The sequence below is a fragment of the Natator depressus genome, chromosome 10 (genome assembly GCF_965152275.1).
Source record: "Natator depressus isolate rNatDep1 chromosome 10, rNatDep2.hap1, whole genome shotgun sequence".
NCBI lineage: Eukaryota > Metazoa > Chordata > Testudines > Cheloniidae > Natator > Natator depressus.
In genome coordinates this window covers 47272501-47294243 of record NC_134243.1, presented here as the reverse complement: position 1 = coordinate 47294243, position 21743 = coordinate 47272501, and the positions used below count along the sequence as shown (strand labels likewise).

The window sequence follows — 21743 nt, the reverse complement described above, 5'->3', positions numbered from 1 at the left end:
TGTGTCCTTTCAGTGTGGAGTCCGTCCCTCAGCTCGCGACTAGAACCAACACTTGGAAGGATCACCCTCCCCAGGAGAGGGCACTGACTGCCACCTCCCTGTTCATTCATCCCAGGGTCTGCATGGTGTAACAGGATGCCCTCGCGTCGCTGGAGGCCCAGAGAGCTCCAGCAAAAGGAGAGTCTCTTTCAGCTTGACCTTGGTGCCTTTGAGCCCACTGATCGGTGGTTCCGATGAGAGCCCAGGTCGTGAACCTTCCGGGATGTTGCTGTTAGTGAAGGCGCGAGAGAGAGAAAGGAGAGTAAAGTGGAGGGGTAAAGAGATCAGAGGAGAAAGAAAAGCCGAGCAAGAGAAAGAGCAAGCGTGAGCCTTGGGCAACAAAGAGACCAGGAAAGGGGAGCGAGATGAGGCTTTGATGAGAGGGAATCAGAGATGGATGAGTTGTCACCATTAATAAAGAGCCTTCTGGGACTTCCCCTTGGACGGAGGCTGCAGGGCCAGCTGTAAGCAATTATAGCCTCCCTGATGTTCCAAGCTGACTTCTTCCGTCTCCATCTAATCCCAGGCAGCCCTGCCTGCCCCTTTCTCCCCATGACCTCCAACCCCCACCTCTTTCCATCCACACTCTCCAGCCATGCACACAGGAAGGGGCTGTCTGCTTGGTGCTCCGTGATTTCTGGCAGGCGCTTCTCAGTTAAGCTATTCTTCTCTGCTGCGGGCCCCTCTCCAGAGCACAGAAAAGAGTCCTCACCGTGGGGTCCAGCCCAGGGAGCGGGGCTTGGATGCATCGATCTCAGCTTGCTGGCAGGGCCAAATGCCATGACGGTCTCTGTTCAGATGAATCCCCAATACGGCTGCTCATGACTGAGCGCGGGAGAGGCAACACTTCAGGGCAACGTGCACAAAAGTGCCTGACAGATGTGCACAAGAGTAGCTTCATCACTGGCAAGCCCCCTCATGGCAGGACATAGCACAGTGGGCTCTCCTCATCTAGCGCCCCTGCTGACAGCCATGCCAGCCTTACAGGGGTCTGCTTTTTCTCATGACACAGCCTTTGGCCAGATCCCTTATAGACCCCCCATCCAGGGTAAAAGAGAGCCCAACAAATGAGAGTCCAACTTCACGCTGTTTCTTGGATCCAAGTCCAGACTCCCTGGCCCAACCCTGGTCTCCAGGGTCATTGCACTTTTCTCAGTGGGCCTGTCCCACCCCCCTCCTCTGGGTTCCAGCCCAGGGAACCTGCAGTGATCAGGCAAGGTCTGTCTATTCACACCTCCCCCAGCTTCTTCCCGGGGCTTCTTCCTCCTTCAGCACATCAGCAGCCCTTTCCCACAGCCCTTCCTGGGCCCAATGTGCACCGGTATTCTCCCCAGGCTCCACAGCCTCTCTAGGTTCACCCTCCCCCAGGTTCTCCCCCCCCCCAAAAAGTCCCAAATGAAGATACAAACTTAAAACACTGCTGCCAGCCACAGGCAGGACCTATTCTCCCTCTTCAGATTCCCCTGGGCTCTGTCCCATGGCTGAACGCCTCCCAGGGCTTTCTCCCCAGAAGGCCAGATCCTGCACACCGCCGCAGCCTGCTCCACCCTGGTGGCTTCTCCCGGTCTCTTGCCGGAGTTCTCTACTGGGTGAGGTCCCCCAGACCATTGCCCTGGACTTCCTGCCTCCTTCTGCCCTGAAGTCCTTCCCCCAGCCCCATCCCAGCTGGTTCTCATCCTTAATTCTGCTGACCAGGCCCTGTAGTGGCCAACAAATGCTCTACCTGAGCTTTCCAGCTCCCTTAACACTTTCAGTGTCAGTGAGAGGGGGATACACCCTATCACAAAGCAGTCACCCAATACACTAACTGATGGAGGTGCTGCCTTCGTAAGACGCTGGATTTAATTCCCTCAGCAGACAAGGAGCTAAGCCAGGATAGCACTAAGGGTCCCCTCTCCCAAAGCAGGGCCTCCCTGGCTGCTGACAACTGAGTCTGGCTAAATCTCCCCCCTCAATAAAGGCCCCGAGCCTGGGCTGTCCTGTGCTGGCTCATGCCAGGGAACAGATAACGTTCTACCCTGCTGAAGCATCCCCAGGGCAGGGCATTCTCTGCCAGCCAGCTCCAAGTTAGGGAATTACTTGAAGTCTCTGATTCCTTAAGCATCTTGAGGGGTGACTCATCTTGCGGGCGGGGGAGGGAAAAAACATCCTGTTTTCTTGCCCTATTATAGGCGAGGCTGATGCCTCAGTACCAGAGGTGGAGGGAGCTGCCATACACAAGACAAAGGAGGACCCAAGTGGAGAAGCCAGCCGGCCCCTGCACAAAGCAGCTTGGTTTAGCCACTAGGGCAGCATCACTGCTTGGGAGAGCGAGGGCGGGGAGCCCCTTGGCTGCATAAATACCTTTCCAGACAGTGCCTGTGCCAAGAATAGCGTGTTTTGAAGTAACGAAAGGGGAACCGGGGCGGGGAGTGACACCCAGCGCTTTCCAGACTCATCCATCGCTGACCTGGCCCATTGGCAGCTCTTCCGTTGGGTGCACACCGGCAGCCTGCTTCCTGCGGGAGCCCAGGCGGCCCAAGATGGAGCACTCAGCCTTCGCTTGTTTGCATCTGCTCCGGGGCAGTAATCACACAGGGTGGGAGATTGTGGAGATGCTGGTCACAAAAAAGGAAACACAGAGCAGCAGCCTATAATCTACTGGCTGCTGGCCGAGCACTTGGAAACTGTGACTGTGGCCTCTCAGTGCACGCCTTTCTCTCGCATGGTCTCTGCTTCTGGCAAGGCAGGGGAAAGTCATTTCCTGAGGGACATTTGGAGCTGGGAACAGGAGGTATTTTTAGCTCCGGGGCTGAACACCCCAACCAGAGACGGTCACCATGACCGTAGAGCCCCACAGCACAGCCCATCAGGACGGGCTCCCACCCACCGGCATGCAGCAGTGAACACTGCGGCTATTATCTGCTCGGAAAGGAAGAGTGATGTGGCTGCATCCAGTTCCAGGGACAAGCCATTCCCCTGGGAGCTGGTGTGCATCAGACTGGTTCTGGAGGGGGAGAAGGGGCGGCAGGGCTGGAGCATCCGAAAGGGGCACGGGACTGGAAATGGGCTTGGGGAATCCCAGAAAACAGAAGAAGTAGAGACAGGGAAGAGAGGAAGGATGGTCCAGTGGTAAGGGTGCTACCAGAAACCTGGGTTCAGTTCTCTGCTCTGCCATGGACTTTCCTCTGTGACCTCGGGCAGGTCCCTTAGACTCTTTGTGCCTCAGGTTCCCTTCTGTAGCGGGGGTAACAGCACTGCCTTGCCTCACAGGCGTGTCGTCAGGATAAAGACATTAACACCTGGGAGGAGGAGCTCAGCTACTACAGCGATGGGGCCAGATAAGTACCTTAGACAGGAAAGCAGCTTCACCGATCACGTGCAACAGGCAGAAACTCCCACTTCTTCCCCCAGGTGTAAATCACCAGCTGATCAGAGCGACACCACAACTGGATTAGCTTTTGAACCCCCTAAAATTCAGATCAGAGGGGTTGATTTGTACCCATTGCTGGTTAGTTGCTTTCTCTCAACCACCTTAGTGCCTGCACCATGGACACTTCTTACTTCTTTGTGCTGCAGCCGTGCCGGAGGCCCTACACAGAATAAGGGTGCCATGGGGCTGGATGCTGTACAGAGAACTTAAGACAAGACAGTCCCTGCCCCAAAGCACAGATGATCTTATTTATGAATGGCAAACCAGGCATTCAGCCAGGAGTGGCGGATCATATGGGGCTAATCATTCAAAGGAGGTGATTGTAGCAGCAAGCTAAACTAGGAGCTAGCTAAGAATAGCTGTGACTGGGAACTTCAGGTCCCCCCAGGTCAGCATCTCCATCCCAATTACACTGGCTCTTTGAACGTGTGACAAAAAAACCCCAACGAGGAAAGTGTAATAGGAAAAAAATAGCAATTCAAATCCCAGAGCCTAGCTGGGGTTGGGCCTCAGCGTAATGGTCTCATCCCAGTGCCCCCTAGACACTTCCCCACACTGGAAAGCTGCTAGACATTACCACCGCTGGCAGAGTGGGAGCCCAGGATGCAAACTACAGAGATTCTGGGAATGAGGAGCGAGATGCTTTGGCTGGGTAGGTGGCCAGCGGATTGACATGCACTGACAGAGCTGTGGGCGGGATCCAGGACTGGAATAGTCCGGGGGCTGCATTTCAGAACAGCCATGCACTAGCAGAGCCGGGGGGAGGGGTGCCTAAGATGGGAAGAGCACATGGGCCTGGAAGTCAGGACTGAAGTGCTTTGGCACAGTTCAGTGGAGTCCCTGGGTTGGAAGAGCCGGCCAGAACTGACGTGTATTAGCAGAGCTGTGTGGGGCCCCAAGACTGGAGCGGCAGTTGTGCAGGTCAGGGTGGAGGGCCATCTGTTGACGCTGGCCTGGAGTAGCAGGGCATGTTACATGTCAAGAGTGAAGCAAGCGGCAGGGGCTTGAGGGGAGTTTTACACAAAGCCTGGAGTACTTGCATATGCAGTGCTTGGTGTCCACATTTTCACATGCACTAAGAGAAAGGTTTTGAAAGGCACGAAAGGGCAGCTGGACAGCGAACCTCCGCTGACTTTCCACCCCAGACATTCCACAATCATGAGCCAGGTCGTCCTGGAAACAATCCCAAGATTGGCTTAGAAACCGTGAGATTTTTAAAAATGAGAGCCACGAGGGATCACATTTTCAACTTCTCTGCAGCCCTGAGGACTAGAAATCTGGGGCAGGTTTTAAACGAAAGCTGAGAGTCCCATGTAATCATAGGGCTCCAGGAGCTGGGGCTTTAAGAAAAACACCAAATATTGCAAGAGCTGGGAACACAAGCTACCTTTTGTGCCTAAATATCCCCCCACAAACTCTTGACACTTTATAAAGAAATCCGAGATCACTCTGGAACATTTAATGCAAACATTTTCTTTTTACCTGCGTCTTCAAATCCCAGACACCCTCAGCTTTGTTTTAAACTGAATCACTAAACTCAAGACAGCCATTCCACTGCAACTCGACTGCCTCTGGATAGAGTCCCCATCCGGAGCTGGCTGCAGAGACGAGAAAGATAATAAAGCTGAAATAAAGCGGGGACACGGGGAGACAAACAACAATAATTCACAGTTAGAGAGCGCTTTTCCTAGGGAAGAATCCCAGAGCACTTTGCAGGCTGTATGCAGGGCCATTCGCTCACCAAGGAAATGCAGATCTCTCCGGAGGCAGCTATCTTGCATCAGCACGTTATATAACCTTTTCTTTTGGCAGAGAAATTGAAGAACAACCTCTCTGACAATTGCAGGGGGATTTAGGTGGGACAGAACGTGCTCGATGCAGAGGTTACTGAGTGAGATACTCTGGCCTGTGCTAGGCAGGAAGTCAGACTAGATGATCAGAGTGGTCCCTTCTGGCGTCACAAACTATGAATCTGATTACCAAGGCCAGGGTCAAACTCCCAACCCTATTATTACTATTTGTATTACAGTGGGAGCTAGAGGCCACAACCAAGATCAGAGCTACATTACACTAGGCACCGTACAAACACATAGGTGTGTCTTCACTGCAGAGCTAGCTCAGGCTCTTACCTGGGTTTTAGCCCTATGCCTCCCTACCATCCGCACACAAAAGCCTTTTAGTTGGGTTCATATGAGTTTGGAACCTGGGCTTGCTCACGTTAGAGCCTGGGTTCCGCTTTAAGGGAGCTCTAGTCTAACCCACCTATTTTGCAGCGTGGATACAGGATGTTAACAGGGTTACAGAACCCAGGTCCTAATATTCCTCCAGTACCTTCCCACAGTGCCCCAGGGGCCATGTTTTCCTGCCTTTCTACCTCATACAGCACTAAGAACCAAGGGATATGCCCCCAGAAACCCCAACACCTAACCCAGGTTTACCACAGTCCCAGCGTGGATGTGGCTACATGGGTCTGACCTGAGTGTTCCCTTAGCACTGGGGATGCTCAAGCCTGGGCGTGGGTAACCCAGGCGTCCACCCCCGGCTGAGCTCTGCAGTGAAGACACCCATAGGGAAAGACAGCCAAAGAGCTTACAGCTTAAATAGAGACATCAAAGGGTGGCAAGGGACACAGAAGTACGGAGAAGAGGGGGTCTGGGCACTCAGCAGGTCAGTATCAGAATGAAGAACAGAAGCCAGTCCAACAGCATATCCACTAGACCGTGCTCCCTCTAGCCTAATCTTTTAAAAGGTGTCATTAATCAGAAGCTCAGGATTACCGCTCATTCAAAGACTGTGCTCTTCCATACGCAGAGCAGCCATTTACCATCAGTCTGGATGCCACTTCGTTCAGAATTCTCTGTGAGCCAGAGCACAGTGTGTGTTTCCTCTGAAACATGCTGCATTCAGCTCTGCTCACAAAATGGCAGATGCCCCTGCAAGCAGGCTGTTGTTGTAGAAGTGTAAAGGTGAGATAGAGAGCACAAAGTCATGCCCTGTTAAGGACCTACATACACATCTGGCAGCGCCTTGCCGGCTCATGTCTCAGCCCTGGTCTACACTAGGACTTTAGGTCGAATTTAGCAGCGTTAAATCGATGTAAACCTGCACCCGTCCACACGATGAAGCCCTTTATTTCAACTTAAAGGGCTCTTAAAATGGATTTCCTTACTCCACCCCTGACAAGTGGATTAGCACTTAAATCGGCCTTGCCGGGTCGAATTTGGGGTACTGTGGACACAATTCGACGGTATTGGTCTCCGGCAGCTATCCCAGAGTGCTCCATTGTGGCTGCTCTGGACGGGGGTGGGGGGTTTGCAAATGAGTACAAAACAAATCTGGTCTATTTCTTGTTTTGATACACTCCATCTATCTTTTACATCTTTGGCTGGCAGCAGACGGTGCAGAAGGACTGCATGCCATCCACATCTCATGGCTGCTCGGCAGAAGATGGTACAATAGAACTGCTAGCCATCCTCATCTCTTGCCTGCCCGGCAGAAGATGATACAATAGGACTGCTAGCAATCCGTATCACCTGCCTGCTCACCATAAGATGGTTCAATAGGACTGACTGCAGGACTAAAGAGAATGACCTGATCAAGTCACTCCAAATTTAGTCCCTGCGCCCATGTCTACCCAGGCGCTCCTGATCGACCTCACAGAGGCGACCAGGAGCACCTCGGACATGACGATGACGGCTACCAGTCCTATTGCACCGTCTGCTGCCACAAGGCAATGGGTTGCTGCTGCTGCTTAGCAATGCAGTGGCGCGTCTGCCAGCACCCAGGAGACATACGGTGACAGTGAGCTGAGCGGGCTCCATGCTTGCCATGGTATGGCGTCTGCATGGGTAACTCAGGAAAAAAGGCGCAAAACGATTGTCTGCCCTTGCTTTCACGGAGGGAGGGAGGGAGGGAACTGGGGCCTGACGATATGTACCCAGAACCACCCGCAACAATGTTTTAGCCCCATCAGGCATAGGGATCTCAACCCAGAATTCCAATGGGCAGCGGAGACTGCGGGAACTGTGGGATAGCTATCCACAGTGCAACACTCCGGAAGTCGACTCTAGCCTCGGTACTGTGGAAGCACTCCGCCGAGTTAATGCACTTAATGCACTTAGGGCATTTTCTGTGGGGACACACACACTCGAATATATAAAACCGATTTCTAAAAAACCGACTTCTATAAATTTGACCTAATTTCATAGTGTAGACATACCCTCAGCCAGGTGCTGGTTCAGTGCCGGTTCAGAGAGAAGAATGCCTCCTAGTGAAACAGCCAACGCAGTAAAGAAAGGCAAACTTTTTTCTTAAAGGCCAGAGGAACAATGTTCAGAGGAGGACAGTGACTTACAATGCCCTCGTGGCTAAAAGCACACCTCTTGTGATTCATCTGGGCCAGGCTTCCAAAATGACACATACCAAGGGCAAGTGTAACAACCAGGAAATGAGCAAGCACTTCAGACGTGCCCAGAGCTAACTAGGAGGGCGGGTTTCAAATGAGCACAAGCGTGTACATGTAGCTTCTTCTGCCCAGCCAAAAGTGGGTGTAATACACGTATAAGACACATGTAATACACGTGTAGTTCTCAAAGGGAGACCAATGGGCAGCTTCCGCTCTGCAGGTGAATGAGAACATTGTTTATGTGTCTAAATAACATCAGGGATGCCTCTAAGTTATTGAAGCCGCGAGGCAGTCCCTAAAGGCTAGGATTCAGAAGACCGTTTGAAAGCTCAGATGGCAAACTCTACATAGGGGAAAGTGATGGGTCGGAGTAGAGCAGCAACTCCCCTCAGCAAAGTAGCAAGGTTTAGCTAAAGAACAAACACAGGATTTTGAATCTGCAAGAAAATGTGTCAAAGAGGCAGGAGCCCTGGCTTTACCTCTTCCAGGCAAGTCAGTGTCATTATCTGTAACCTTTCCAATGATGAGCTTATTTCAAACTCTCCCTTACAGATGCTGTTCCACAGACACCAAGTGCTGTGTTTGCTTTCCGTTTGCTCTGCAGCCTGTATTAGCAAATTTTACCTGCAGGGGATAAGCCTGGTTAATTTCCTGTCAGTTCTAGAAGCTGTCAGCTTCAGTCACCGAGATAACTGGGCTCAATCTCAAGTCAAGCAGGAAAGCTTCTGAGGTTGTTAAAAACTGCAGACGCATCACGTAGAATGTGATCGTTTGGACACAACGATGAAATTCCTAAAATCAGACACCTAAAGGCAGCTGATATTTAGGAGCTGTTGGAAGGCAAACAAACTGCAAGGAGTGAGCTGGATTCTCCTCTCATTTGTACCAGTGGTAAATCAGGAGTAAATCCACTGAGGACATGAGAGGCCCGGTCCTAAGCAGCATTCCACTGATGCAAAATAGCTCAGAACCCAGCAGAACCAGCCTCTAGACAATCTCCCCTGCATTGGCAGAACCTGGTGTAGTGGGGAGCTGTTATGGTGGCTCCTTTCCCATGCCGCCTCATGGCGGCCAGGGAGGAGGGCATGGACAGGTCAGTGCCTCTGAAAATCAGACTACTTAAATACCTAAGTATGGGGTTAGATGCCTTATTTTAGGTAATGCACATTTGAAAATGCTGGCTGTAGCATTCAAAGAAGCCAAGCCCTAAACCTTCGTATCCTCAAAGACTGTCCCCCAAGATACGCCATGTTATAGTTTGATCATACACGGTTGCTGGGATTGGGCAGAGTCAAGTCTCTGTTCTGTATATGAAGGATAAGAGGCAAGATGTTGGCATCTTTGGACACCTATGGGTGGGTGAACCAGCAAGGGTCTGTGACAAATGGGCAGTGTTTTGTGACAATAGCGATGGAAGATGGGAAAATGTAAGAGGATCTCTGATCTATAAGTTGAAACCGGGCAGTGATACCGAGCAGAGTTAAGGTCATTTCTGGGATATTCAAAGTTTTGTTTTAAACTTTTATATTTATTTAAGAGACAGCACGGATTGGGACTGTGTCTGTATATTTATCTACCATGCATACATATTCTATACATATATGCATATATGTACTATACACATATACATATTATATATGTGTAGACATACACACATATCTCTCACAAATAATCTACAAAAGAAGACGTCAGTGGTTGGGACATGTGCTGCGAATGGAAAAAGAACACTTACCAATGGAAGTGGAACACTTGAATGGAAGCCAGAAAACGCAAGAAGAAAGAGAGGAAGACCACGAATGACATGGAAATGAACAGTTCTGAATAACATCAAGCACCTCAACATGTAATGGGAAGATTTGGAGAGAAGGGCAGTTGACAGGCAACGATGGCAAATGCGGGTAGCCCAATGTGCAGAAAAGCATGGGATGGACTAAGTAATACACACACACACACATATATATACAAAAACTCCATTAAAATGTTCTAAAACTTTGCAAAGTCAAGCACTCAAAAGTTAAAAAGTTAGGAAATGCCAGAATTTGGGTTGCCTGAGCAACTTTAATTCTGCCCCCTTGGACATACGCATTATGACCGCCTCTTTAACTACAGGAGCACATACGTTTTTTCTAATTGCTCCTAATTCGAGCATTTCCCAACTTTGGAGTGCTTGACTTTGCAATCTTAAATTCTTTGAATGTGTTTTTTTTTTGTATGGCAAATAAATAGCTGTATAGAGATACATTGTGCACACACCGACGTATAAAAGAATAAACTTCCCTGTCACCGAAAAGAAGCCACTTTGGGGGTGAAATTCAGCAACTATTGAACAGTGCAAAGCAACAGATTGCAGTCGCGTACACCGAGAATAAAGAAGAATACAGTATCCAACTGCAACGGCAGAGGGAATTTTGGTAGGCAGAATATACATACCCTTTGCCTAAAACAAAAGGGAGAATAAGGTCAGTGGGCCAGATCCTCAGTTGGTGTACATCAAGGTCATTTTGTCAACTTCAGTGGAGCTACACTGATTTACACCAGTTGCGGTTCCGGCCCAGGGACTGATACAGCCACGACTGAAGCCTTATGTCTGTTCCTTGCAGTGGGGTATCGAATGAGCCTTTTCCTCCTCTACCAGCCATGTCCAAAACTGGAATTTGGCCAGAACGCTGCAGCTCACACACGAGCTCTTGTGAAAAGATGACAGGAAAGAGCTCACTCCAGCCCAATCTCATGCCAGCTGTGCTCTGAGAAACACAGCCTTCCTCGTCTTTACCACCCAGCTCTATGGCGTCCCATGGGAAAGGGACACCCAGAAAAGGGGAAAGGATTTGTTTGAAGCACTTTCCTTCCTTTTTCCTGTGCTGCCGATGTTCAACAACTTGCAACACATTTCTGTGGAGCGAAGCATGCTGCTGTCAGAGCTGGCCAGCTCCTGAAGGTGACACCAACAGAGACCCCTGAGAGGAAGAGAGGGAAGCTGCTTAAATAACACTGCCCTGGGTATATGCACTGCTGAACACCAGAAGAGAGAGAGGTTTTAGGAGGGCAGTGGGTAGCAAAAAGAGACAGTGTTGTGTGTGTCTGCTGACCTGCTTTCCCCACCTAGTGACAGTGAGGGGTATGTGCAGCTTCCTCCAGTTGTATTTGTGTTTGCTTTTCACAGGGTTTTTGAATGTTGCAGGGTGATGAAATAATACAGGGGCTGGAGAGGTTAGAGTATTTCAGTTCCTGGCTGATGGAAATCCAGCAAGGAGATTAGATCTCCCATTAATTTAGCCCCGTAAGTGGTTCCTTGAAGTTAAAAACAAAAGATTGCTCAGAAAAAAATAAACCTGAATAGCGAAGACACTTGGGTTCCTGCAGACGGCAGCTGCTCTGCACTGCCAGGTGAAAGTGCTGGCTTTAATCCCTAACTCCCCATCTCTCCTCCTGGCCTGGCTGCAGCTGGCGCTATGGGGGCAAGACACTCAGCCCCCAGTTGTAATGCAGCTGTGCCAGAGGCCCCAGATGAGATCAGAGCAACAGTGTGCTAGGCACCGTCGAGACTAGGTACTCTTGGGCCGTCCACGCCCCAAAGACCTTACTGTCTAACAGCTAAGGCAGACGAAGGGTTGGAAGGGAAGCAAAGAAAGAGGGTAAATGACTTGCCAACATCACCCAGCAGGGCAGTCGCGAAGCGGGGAATAGAATCCAGGTCTCCCGAGGCCCCATCCAGTAGACCAAACATTCACCCCTTTGACTGGAGAGTGTGCGGCATGTCGCTCACCAACAACCTCTGATGGACAGCCTAGGAACATGGCTGATGGTCTACAATGGGAGCCCTCTGGCTAAGTCACAGGGCAGAGGCCCTTCTGCAGGGGAGAGGAGGGGGGTTCTCTTGGCCCCATGCGGTAGTCAAGTCACCTAACAGGAGCCCAGGCCCTGAACCTCTTCTCTTTCCTTCTCAGCCTCTTTCTTTGGAGACGGCTACGTGGAGATGCCCTTGGTGGAGGTGTACAGCACAGTCCAGCTCCACCTGCAGTTTTCAACAAGCCAGCGGAGCGGGCTCCTCTTCCTGGCTGCGGGACAGACTGACTATCTCCTGGTGGAGCTCCGCTCTGGCATCCTGCAGGTCAGCAATGCTCTCTCCTCCCTGCAGCAGGAATGGCAAGGTTACTGCCACATTTGGCCTCAGGGTAGGCGGGCAGGTCTCCGCTGACATCAGTGGGGCTGTACCTGCTTACTCCGAGATTTGAGCCAGTGTGAGAAGCACAGTGGGGAGGCTGGGATCTTGTGGGAATAGGGGGCTGTGAGCCTGGCAGTGTTATCTGGGCACTAACGCCCACACATGCTGCATGTTTTTAAGGACAGCATCTTCTTTTTGGATACTAACCAAGCCCACAAAACACCCTGTGGGGCCAGGGGTCAGGCTCAGCAGGGATCAGGTCCTGGGACCCTGAACAGGGGTGCAGTGCCATGTTGCTATCTCCCCGGCAGTCAGACCAAGCAGGCGTGTCTAAGGCAAAGAACACCAAGCGGGAGTGACAGGACATCCTGCAGGGGGAAGCCCCGGAAACAGCCACCTCAGGAGGGATCTCCGGCTTTGACGGGAAATCCCAGGAGGGAGGGTGGGTCTTGGCCTATTGCCCAGTGTGTCAGTGCTGTTGAGAGCATGTTGTACCATCTGTGCCGAGCCCTACAGTTGTTTCTAAATGGCCCTCTGCCCCTTCCCCTGGCTGCCAATCAGGAGCTCTGCCAAAGCCCAAATCGTGGTGGAGACGGAATCTGTAGCATCCTTCCCCCCAACAACTTCACTGTGGAGCTGACTATTTTACCAAGCTCTGAAAGCCCTTAATCCAAGCCCACTTGCCACCTGCCCAACTAGCAACCGTCAGGACGCCGTGCAAGCACTGCACGAGAGCCTGATGCTAATGCCGCACCTGCTGACAGTCCGGTAGCCGGGTAGGGCAGCTCCAGAAAAGTGACCAAATCCAGGACGCCAGTTGGGAAAAGGCCCAGACTGCCACGGGGGTGAGTGGGGCAGAGGGATGAACCCCACATCTGTGTGGTTGTACCAAGGTCTGTCACAAAGAAAGAATAAGGAGTGTTCCCAACACACGTTCCCTTCCCCCACACCTCTCTAGGCCCAAGAGAGCCGCCAGGGCTGCCCCACGGACCACAGAGCCTGGCAGGCTTCAGTGCCTGGGAGATGATGGGTTGAGGTTTCTCTAATGGAGGCCATCTGTCAGGAGAGATCCCACCCGCCTCTTCCCTCAGGTTCCTTCCTCCAACCCTCTACTTAGCCCGGCTCCGAGGCTGCTCTTTGTGGGGACGGCTGAGGAAACCAAGCCTGCTATTTCCCTGGCAGGCAGGGAGAGCAGTGGTTACGGAGCAGAGCCAAGCCAGCCCCTTGGCAATGAGGACATCAGGAATGAAGAGTCAGCACGGGGCTGGTCTCCTCTGTGTGGGAGGGGGAGGTAGAGCATTGCAGCCAATGAGGATCTCTGGCCCCACTGCTTGCAAAGCGCTGCCCCCATCTGACCGACTCAAGACACGAGCCTGGAACGGAGCTGCTGATCCAGGCCCAGAGACAGGGTGGGAGCCAAGAGGAGGGAGCCTCTAGAGAAAGTATCTGGCACTCAAATTCAATATCCTGTGGAGGGACTGGGGGAGTATCCCAGGATGGATAGAGAGGGAGGGTAGGACAGAAAGACAGACAATCGATTGATCCACAATTCCACCGCACTATCATCCCAGCCAGGGGTCCTGGATCAATTTGTATAGGGGGGTGCTGAAGGCGGAAAGCATGTGTTTGGTGTTTGTTACTACTTCAAGCCAGGGGGGTGCAGTAGCACCTCCAGCACTCCTAATTCCAGCACCTATAAACCCAGCGATAAATTATTACCCCACCCCAGTTCAGCTCTGCAGGCCAGCAAACTGGGAGAGAGGTAGAGCCAAACCTCACCCATTTCCTGCCATGCTCCACCCCCCCATTCTAGGGTGGGGAGCCGCAGGTACCTACTCACCCCCGCACACCCAAACGTTTAGTCTAGGCTGCCTGTGCAGAGGCATAAAGGACTTTCTGACTTCTCCTTATGCCCCTGGACAGATGCACAGGCTAAGGGACCCCCAAGCCCTAACTGATGAGCACCAAACACATGCCTAATTACAAGACAGATTGACAGACAGCCCGGTTACAAGCAGCAGAGAAATACCTATCGCTGAATTACCTAGACTGTCTATATGTATGTGCACATCCACAGCGACTACCCTCCAAAAGCCAGCACTTGCCAACAGCTATCAACAGCTCCCAAAGGGATTCCCCATTCTAGATACGGGGGGGGAACAGATTAGTTATCAGGTCTGAGTCATATCTGTCAGCAAATGCTGAGCTTTGTACATGGCAATCGATCGCTCTGAGCATTCATGTGCAACAAACCTCATCAATGCAACATTAAGGCGGCATCATTAAGTTGCCCTTTATTTCCTACTCCTGTTTTTCCTTCTGAAATGTGCTGCTTAATATAGCTCTGCCTATGTCAATGTCTCTAGGATGTGCAAAGAAGCCATGTTAATGTTGCTTTTGAAACCTTGGGCCAAACTCTGTGTTGGCACAATGGGTATAGCTCCTTTGAGTTCAATGCAGCTTTGCACATTTACGCTTGAAGAGAATTTGGCCCCGGTTGTTTTTGCATTATATAAGTCCTTTTTAAATTTATTTTAACTATGCAACCTTACAACTGCCTTGGCATCATTTTTGCATTTCATTTCCTTCTTTGTTTTTAACATTAAAGAGATGGGAAGCTCTTTGTGGCAGGGACCTGCTTTTTCTAATGTGTGAGTTTTAGTTGTCTGGCTGGAGACCCATAACATTTTCTGCAAGGCTGGGGTCACAGGACAAGAGCACATCAGCCAGTCCTGGAACAGCTATATCTTCAGTGAAGATTCTTCATAACAGAAAAAGAAAGAGGTCTAGATCTCCCAGTCCTATGGAGCTGTGCTTGGTGCAAAACCAGAGGGGAAGGCAGAGCAAGGATATCTTTAAGCCATCTTTAAGCTGTCCTTATCCTAAGGCCAGCCTAAAGCTGGGCTGGTCTTCAGCATAAATGGGAGCAGACTTAAGGCTGCTGTGACTTGTATCTGATGGCTCATTGCCCCAAGGGGCTGTCTTGGCAGCTGGAGATCACTGGGGCACAAGGACACCTGGCCATGCCCTGTGTCCTTGTCCATGCCAGAGAACTTTTGGCTTGTCCCAAGGTTCTAACTCCACTTTTCACCCTCTCTCACTGCAGGTCAGACTAGAGCTTGGCTCAGAAGAAGTGACGATCCAGTCTCCAGCAGTGCCACGCCTCAATAATCTAGTAACCCACGATGCTGAGCTGTCGGTGGGAGATGGTAGGATGACTCTGACCGTGGATGGCCTCTTTAACACCTCTGTGGAGATCCCAGGTCCCCTACAGCAGCTGGACATTCAATACGGCCTCTATGTGGGCGGGACAGGGAGTCTGGAGCTGCCATACCTCACTGGGTCCAGCTCTCCGTTCAGAGGCTGCCTCCATATGGCAAAGTTCAATGGCCTCGATGTTCTCTCTCCGTGGGCATCTGACGCTGGCTCTACAATGTTCCACGAGATTCGAGAGGGGTGCAGCGAGGAGTTCTCTGCCGGGCCAGATGACCCCTTCGGCTTCCTGGGCCCACGCTCTTATATCGCTTTCCCGGGGTGGAGCGCAAGGGAAGAAGGGACTATCGAGTTTGTGATTGTGACAAGCATCAAGCACGCCCCCCTGATCTACCAGTCGGGGCTGCAGAATGACTTCCTCTACCTGGAGATCTACGACGGGCGCCTGAGGGGGGTGGTGGAGAAAGGCAATGGGGCCGTCATCCTGCACAATAACATCTTCATCAGTGACGAGCAGCAGCACTATGTGAAGCTCCACGTGGACATCTACAAGTTTGAGATCCTTGTCGACTACTATGCCTCGAGGACTTCCAACAGGGGCATCCACAGCTACCTCGATCTCCAGGGCAGCCTCTTCTTCGGCGGCATGAATGAAAACGCCTTCCGCAGGCTAAAGGAACGCCAGCTTGCCTTCACTTCAGGAGGCAGCACTGCCAACAGCTCCTTCATCGGCTGCATGGAAGACCTGAGGGTCAACCTGGAGAAGAAGAGCCTGCAAGACGCTCTGATCACAAAGGACATAACACCCGGCTGCAGGATGCAGGAGCAGTACTCAGATTATGAGGATGCATATGAGCGAGACGAGGCACCCACCACCTCAACTCCTGATGTCTGGCAGGGAGCATTAGACCCAGTGGTAGAACCATGCCACCTTGACCCCAGCCTCCCTCCCGCCTTTGCTAACTTCACCAAATTGCTGCATGTCAGCCCCCTGGTCGTAGCTGAAGGAAGCATGGCCTTCCTGGAATGGCAACATACCCAACCAACAATAGACCTAAGCAGCACAAACATCAGACAGTCTCAAGTCCTCTTTAGTGTCACAAATGAACCCAGACATGGCCAGCTGGAACTAGACATCCACAGCTCTAGGAGCAGAAGGAAATTCACATTGCTAGACATAGCAAATCGGAAAGTCAAGTATGTTCATGATGGCTCTGAGGGTCCCATGGATCAGCTGATGCTGGAGGTAACCGTCACGACCCGAAGGGGGATTCCTGAGTGTTTATGGCAAGGCCAGACATACCTGCTGCCAATAAAGATCAGCCCCATCAATGATGCCCCGCAGGTGATCTTCCCCCATGGAGACCTCATGGTGATTCTGGAGCACACGCGAAAGCATCTAAGCACAGACATCATCCAGGCCCTTGATGATGACACACCCTGTGACAGTCTGAAATTCCAGCTGCTTGGCGGCAAGAGGATGGAAGAAGGTTACGTGGAATATGACTTTAAGCCTGGGGTGCCCACAGAAGAATTTTCCTGCAGGGACCTGGAAGCAGGCAACATGGTCTACGTCCACCAGACTGGTCCAGCATTACAGGTCATCTTCCAAGTTAGCGATGGCTTGGCAAGAAGCCCGGTGGCCACTTTAAAAGTCATCGCTATAGAGCCCGACATCCAAGTGCGCAACAACACTGGCCTGTTTGTCTCACAAGGAAGTGCCATTCCAATTACCACAGCCAACCTCTCTGTGGAGACCAATGCCGTGAAACAAAGAGTGAACATCCTGTATCGCCTCACAGAGCCTCTCTGGTATGGCGAAGTCCAGAAGCAAGGGAGCATGGGAGGGGAGTGGAAGAGAGTTGAGTCCTTCCACCAGCAGGACATTGTGCAAGGGCGAATACAGTACTTCAGCATGGATCCTGAGCACCAGCTGGAAGATGTAATGGAGAAGCTGAGGTTCGAGGTCCAAGTTGGCCAGAAGACCTTACCAAACAACACTTTCCTAATCAGGATCAAGAAGGCCACCATCAAGATGAGGACCCTGGTCCCCCTTCAGATGAAGAACAAGCGGCACCAAAACATCACCACCAGGGAAATGGAAGCAGCACTGGAGGATCCAAGCTCTGACCCAGTTTCCTTCTACTACATGATAATCCAGGCACCCAAAAAGGGGAACCTTGAGCTTCTTGGTACCAGGCTGACAGAGGGCTTGGGATTTACCCAACAGGACTTGCAGAGAAAACACCTAAGCTACAGTGCAACAATCAGGAACTCTAAAGAGACTGAGGACTCTTTCCAGTTCCGTGTCACTGCTGATGCCCAGTATTCCCCCATGTACACCTATATGATAAGCATTGGTGGGGACCCAGATGCACCTGTCCTGACCAATGTCCTTCTATCTGTCCTGGAAGGAGGGCAGGCTGTCATCTCCAAGGACCACCTGTTTGTGAGGAGTTTGAATAACATGGACTACCTGTATGAGGTGATTGAGGGGCCAACGCATGGGAAGCTGGTCTGGAGGACACCATCCAACTGGCCTTCCCATGAGAAGGTCATAACAGAGTTCACCAATGAGGACATTCTCCAGGGCAGGCTTCTGTATCAGCATGACAACTCTGAGACCATAGAGGATGATATCCCATTTGTGGCCATCAAGCAGGGCGAGGGCAGTGCTGACTCTGACACAGAGGAAGTGAGAGGTGTCTTCAGAGTCTCCATCCAGCCTGTCAATGACCACCCACCAGTTCAGGTAGTGAGCAAGGTCTTCAATGTAGTACGGAATGGGCAGCGCCTGTTGACCACCAATGACATCGCCTTCACAGACCAGGACTCCGGATTCTCTGACACACAGCTGGTGCTGGTGAGGAAGGATATTCTCTTTGGTAGCATCATTTCCATTGATGACAGGAGCCACCAGGTGTATCGCTTCACACAGGATGACTTGAGGAAGAAGAAGATTCTCTTTGTCCATTCTGGAGCGGACCGGGGCTGGATACAGCTTCAGGTTTCTGACGGCCTGCACCAAACTGCAGCCCTCCTGGAAGTACAGGCCTCGGACCCCTACATCCAAATTGTCAACAACACTGGCTTAGTCATCCACCAAGGGAGCCAGGGGACCATTGACTCCTCCATTCTCAGCCTGGAGACCAACATGGACATAAGGAATGACGAGGAAATCTGGTTCCAGATAACTACCCCACCAAGGTGGGGGGTGGTGCTGAAAGGGGCCCAGCCAGTGACTTCCTTCTCCCAGAAGGACCTGCGGGCAGGAGAAGTGATCTATCAGCACAACAGCAGCAGGAATGCCAAGGACAAGTTCCAGTTCTCTGTAGAAGCTAACCAGGTGGCTGTGGAAGACATGCTGGAGATCACCGTGTTCCTGGACACCCATCCTAGTCCCCTGACCATCATCCACCATGAGAAGATACACGTCTTCCAAGGAGAACCGGTTGAGATTAAGAAAGACTACTTACTAGTAAGTAACACCTTCTGTAGGCATCTGCCCATGCTTTTATTCACCCTCCCCCCATGTGTCTTCCTGGCTACAGGACATGGGATAGCAAAATTCTGCTAGTAAATCCTATAGGATCTTCTTGAAATTGAATAGGGGAAAGAGCTTAAAATGGGCATGAATTTTCGCAGGGCATCCTTCCTACTGACAGGCTAATAATCTGTGAATGCAGGTGGCTCCCACAGGGAGGATGATGCACGATGATAATTGCCTTGCACAAGACACACCACCCCTGAAAACAACCGAGGGCTGGAGTTACTGTGCTCTGCGGAGCTCCCAAAGAGAGGTGCATGGAACACTTATCCCTTAAAGTGTGGTATTACCACAAAGGATAACCCAGTACTTTTGCCTTGTGGGATTCCCAGGTTATCCTCGCTCACCAATTTCCAGATCAAAGTTTCTCATTCTGCATGTAAAAAGATGGGGTGGTGGAGGTTGGGTGTGGATACAGTTCTAGCTGCCCAGCCCTGCAAACACCCCCTGGGATCTGGGAGTCAGACTGAGTCCATGCCATCTTGTGCATCAGCACTGCTAATGAAGATCCTACCGTCCAAATTCTTCTACACCTGTGCAATCCTGTTGTCTGAGGTTATGTCCCCAACAGGTCTTGGTGGGTTGGCACAGGTGTCACTGAGATAATGGTGTTGCACACGTGGACCGGGGGATACAGTTGGCCCTGGAGAGCCTCGATTACTGCTGATGTGTGAGAAGGGGAGAGGCCCACTTGACTCTCAGATCTCAGGGGAGTTTGCAAGGCTGGCTGCTAACAAATCCCATCTTTGTAGCTGCAATCTGCATAAATCTGATCTGGGGGTCAGGAGACACAGTGAGCACGGAACCCCACCATGCCATCGTTACATAGCTACTTCTCAGGTTAGAGCCATGCTGCAAACAAGGAGCCTGAAGAACCAGCCCTACTGAATACAAGATTCTCCATTGCCCTGCTCCTTGCACAGCCATTTCCACCGGTGCTCAGTGGGTGTGCAATGATACTTATTCAGAGTGGTAGCGCTTGACACACCTTGTCACTGGTGTCAATGGACCAGGCACCAGGCAATAGAGTCCAGGCCCATGGTGTTCAGTAGAATGGACTAGGCCTCACTCTCATCTGCTCTGTAAATCATGCCCACTTTAACCCCTCTGGGCACTGCCAGGGGCTTTTGTCCAACTGAGAGTTGGGCTCCCTGTGTGAATGGGGGAGGAGTCACACCTTGCTCCCACGGGAAAGAATGAAGTACCTCTCCCATCAAAGGATGGAATCAACCAGGCCTTGCCAACTCTCTCTCTCTCTCACGGACACAGGTAGTCCACAAGGACATCCCTCCTCAGGAGATTATCTACTCAGTGACCAGTCCCCCGCTCTCAGGATCCCTGATGATGGTTTACCACAGTGGCACCTCCAATGATCCTCCCATCTTGAACCCCATCCAGTCCTTTACCCAGGAGGACATCAACGAAAGCCAAGTGCTCTACCTGCACTCCAAGCCCAAGGGGCAGAGCGACCAGTTCACCGTGGACATCACGGCCAGTGGGGCAGAGGCCCTGGAGGGGATTGTGGTGGACCTGGAGGTCCTTCCCTTTTCAGTCCCCCTGGACATCCACAACTTCACAGTGACTGAAGGGAGCTCCATAACCCTCTCCACGGACATCCTGACCATCCCCAACGCCTATTTCACAGCCCTGAATGTGGAGTTCATGGTTTCCGAGCCCCCAAGACATGGCGTCATCCAGAACATGGTCAGACCTGACGAGGGCAACCTGCACTTCTTCACCTGGAATGAGGTATGGAGCCGACCTCTCCAGAGGCTGATTGATACGTCTAGAAAGGCTTTGTGCCAGGTTAAAACCCAGGGTCTTGATCCTGATCCCCCAGTGGTGGAACTCCACAGATCCAGTGGAGTTACTCCTCATTTACACCTGTGCAAAGTGAGATCAGAATCAGGCCCCAGGGATCAGGGCCAGATTAACTTTTTGTGGGCCCAGCACTAAACATATTTGTGGGCCCCCATAGAGGCAGTGGAGCATGGTGCGGGGAGGTCAGTCCCTGGAGCGAGGGGCCAGCCAGAGGCAATGGGCATGGCATGGCAGGGGCAGCCCTGCTCTGCCCAATGCGAGGGCACTATTTACAAACTGGCAGTTGCCAGACACACAGTGGCCTGCCCGGCCCCATGTTGCCAGCATGCCCCTTCCCCGCGGGGGCAGGCCCATGCCACACCATACAGCCCCCCCCCCCCCGCCCAACAGCTCCCGACTCCCTAGAGGCCCCCAAGACCCACTATTCCAAGTGCCCTGCCCAGACCCACCCACAAATGCACAGTGCCCTGCACAACACCATCCTTGCCCACAGCCCCACCACAACTGCCCAACACCCCCCACCGAACCCCCACTCTCTAGTGCCTCAACACACACAGATCCTCCCCGCCCCTTCACAGCCCAGCACCCCCCCATACTCCCCATAGACCCACTCCCCCAAGCCCTGCCTCCCGGCTGCACTCACTGGCCTTGCTGGGAGGCGACTGTGTCTGATGTGCTGAGCTGGCAGCACAGCCAGAGCTGGTCCCAGGGCCGGGAATTGCTCCAGCCCCTCGGGAGTGATGCAATCAGCCAGGCCAGGGCCTGCCCCGGCCGGGCTCCCTCAAGACGCACTTTCCTGGACAGGCACAGCCAAGCCCTCTGCACTGTCTCCCCCCCACACACATACACACACCTGGCTGAGACTGGCCAGGCTTCTGCACCAGTCCCAGGTGGCTCAGCTCCGGGAGACAGGTGGGGCCCCACAGGTGGTAGGAAGCAGAGACTGCCCAGAGCCAGAGGTGCACTGGGGTCTGGCCAGGGGCCTGAGGAGCAAGGGGTGAAGCCAGGGAGCGGAGAGGAGCCCTCAGCCAGCCGGCGGGCAGGCCGAGATGAGCAAGTGGTGGGTGGGGGGAGCCAGCGGGGTCTCAGGACGCAGTGCAAGTGGAGCAGGCCAGGGGCCCTTCTGAGCATGGGCCCAGCT

The 21743-nt window shown here is 52.2% G+C and overlaps 2 protein-coding genes across 2 annotated transcripts in view; one reads left to right on the top strand and one right to left on the bottom strand.

Moving 5' to 3' along the window:
• The window catches only part of CIMAP1C (ciliary microtubule associated protein 1C), a 123365-nt gene that overhangs the window by 69175 nt on the left and 32447 nt on the right, over nt 1-21743 (bottom strand). The window lies entirely within an intron of this gene.
• Nucleotides 1-21743, top strand: part of CSPG4 (chondroitin sulfate proteoglycan 4) — an 82110-nt gene that overhangs the window by 35950 nt on the left and 24417 nt on the right. The window contains exons 2-4 of the mRNA XM_074966035.1: nt 11804-11967; nt 15128-18712; nt 20051-20530. Of these exons, the coding sequence (XP_074822136.1) occupies nt 11804-11967; nt 15128-18712; nt 20051-20530 (4229 nt within the window). The remainder of the gene's footprint in view (nt 1-11803; nt 11968-15127; nt 18713-20050; nt 20531-21743) is intronic.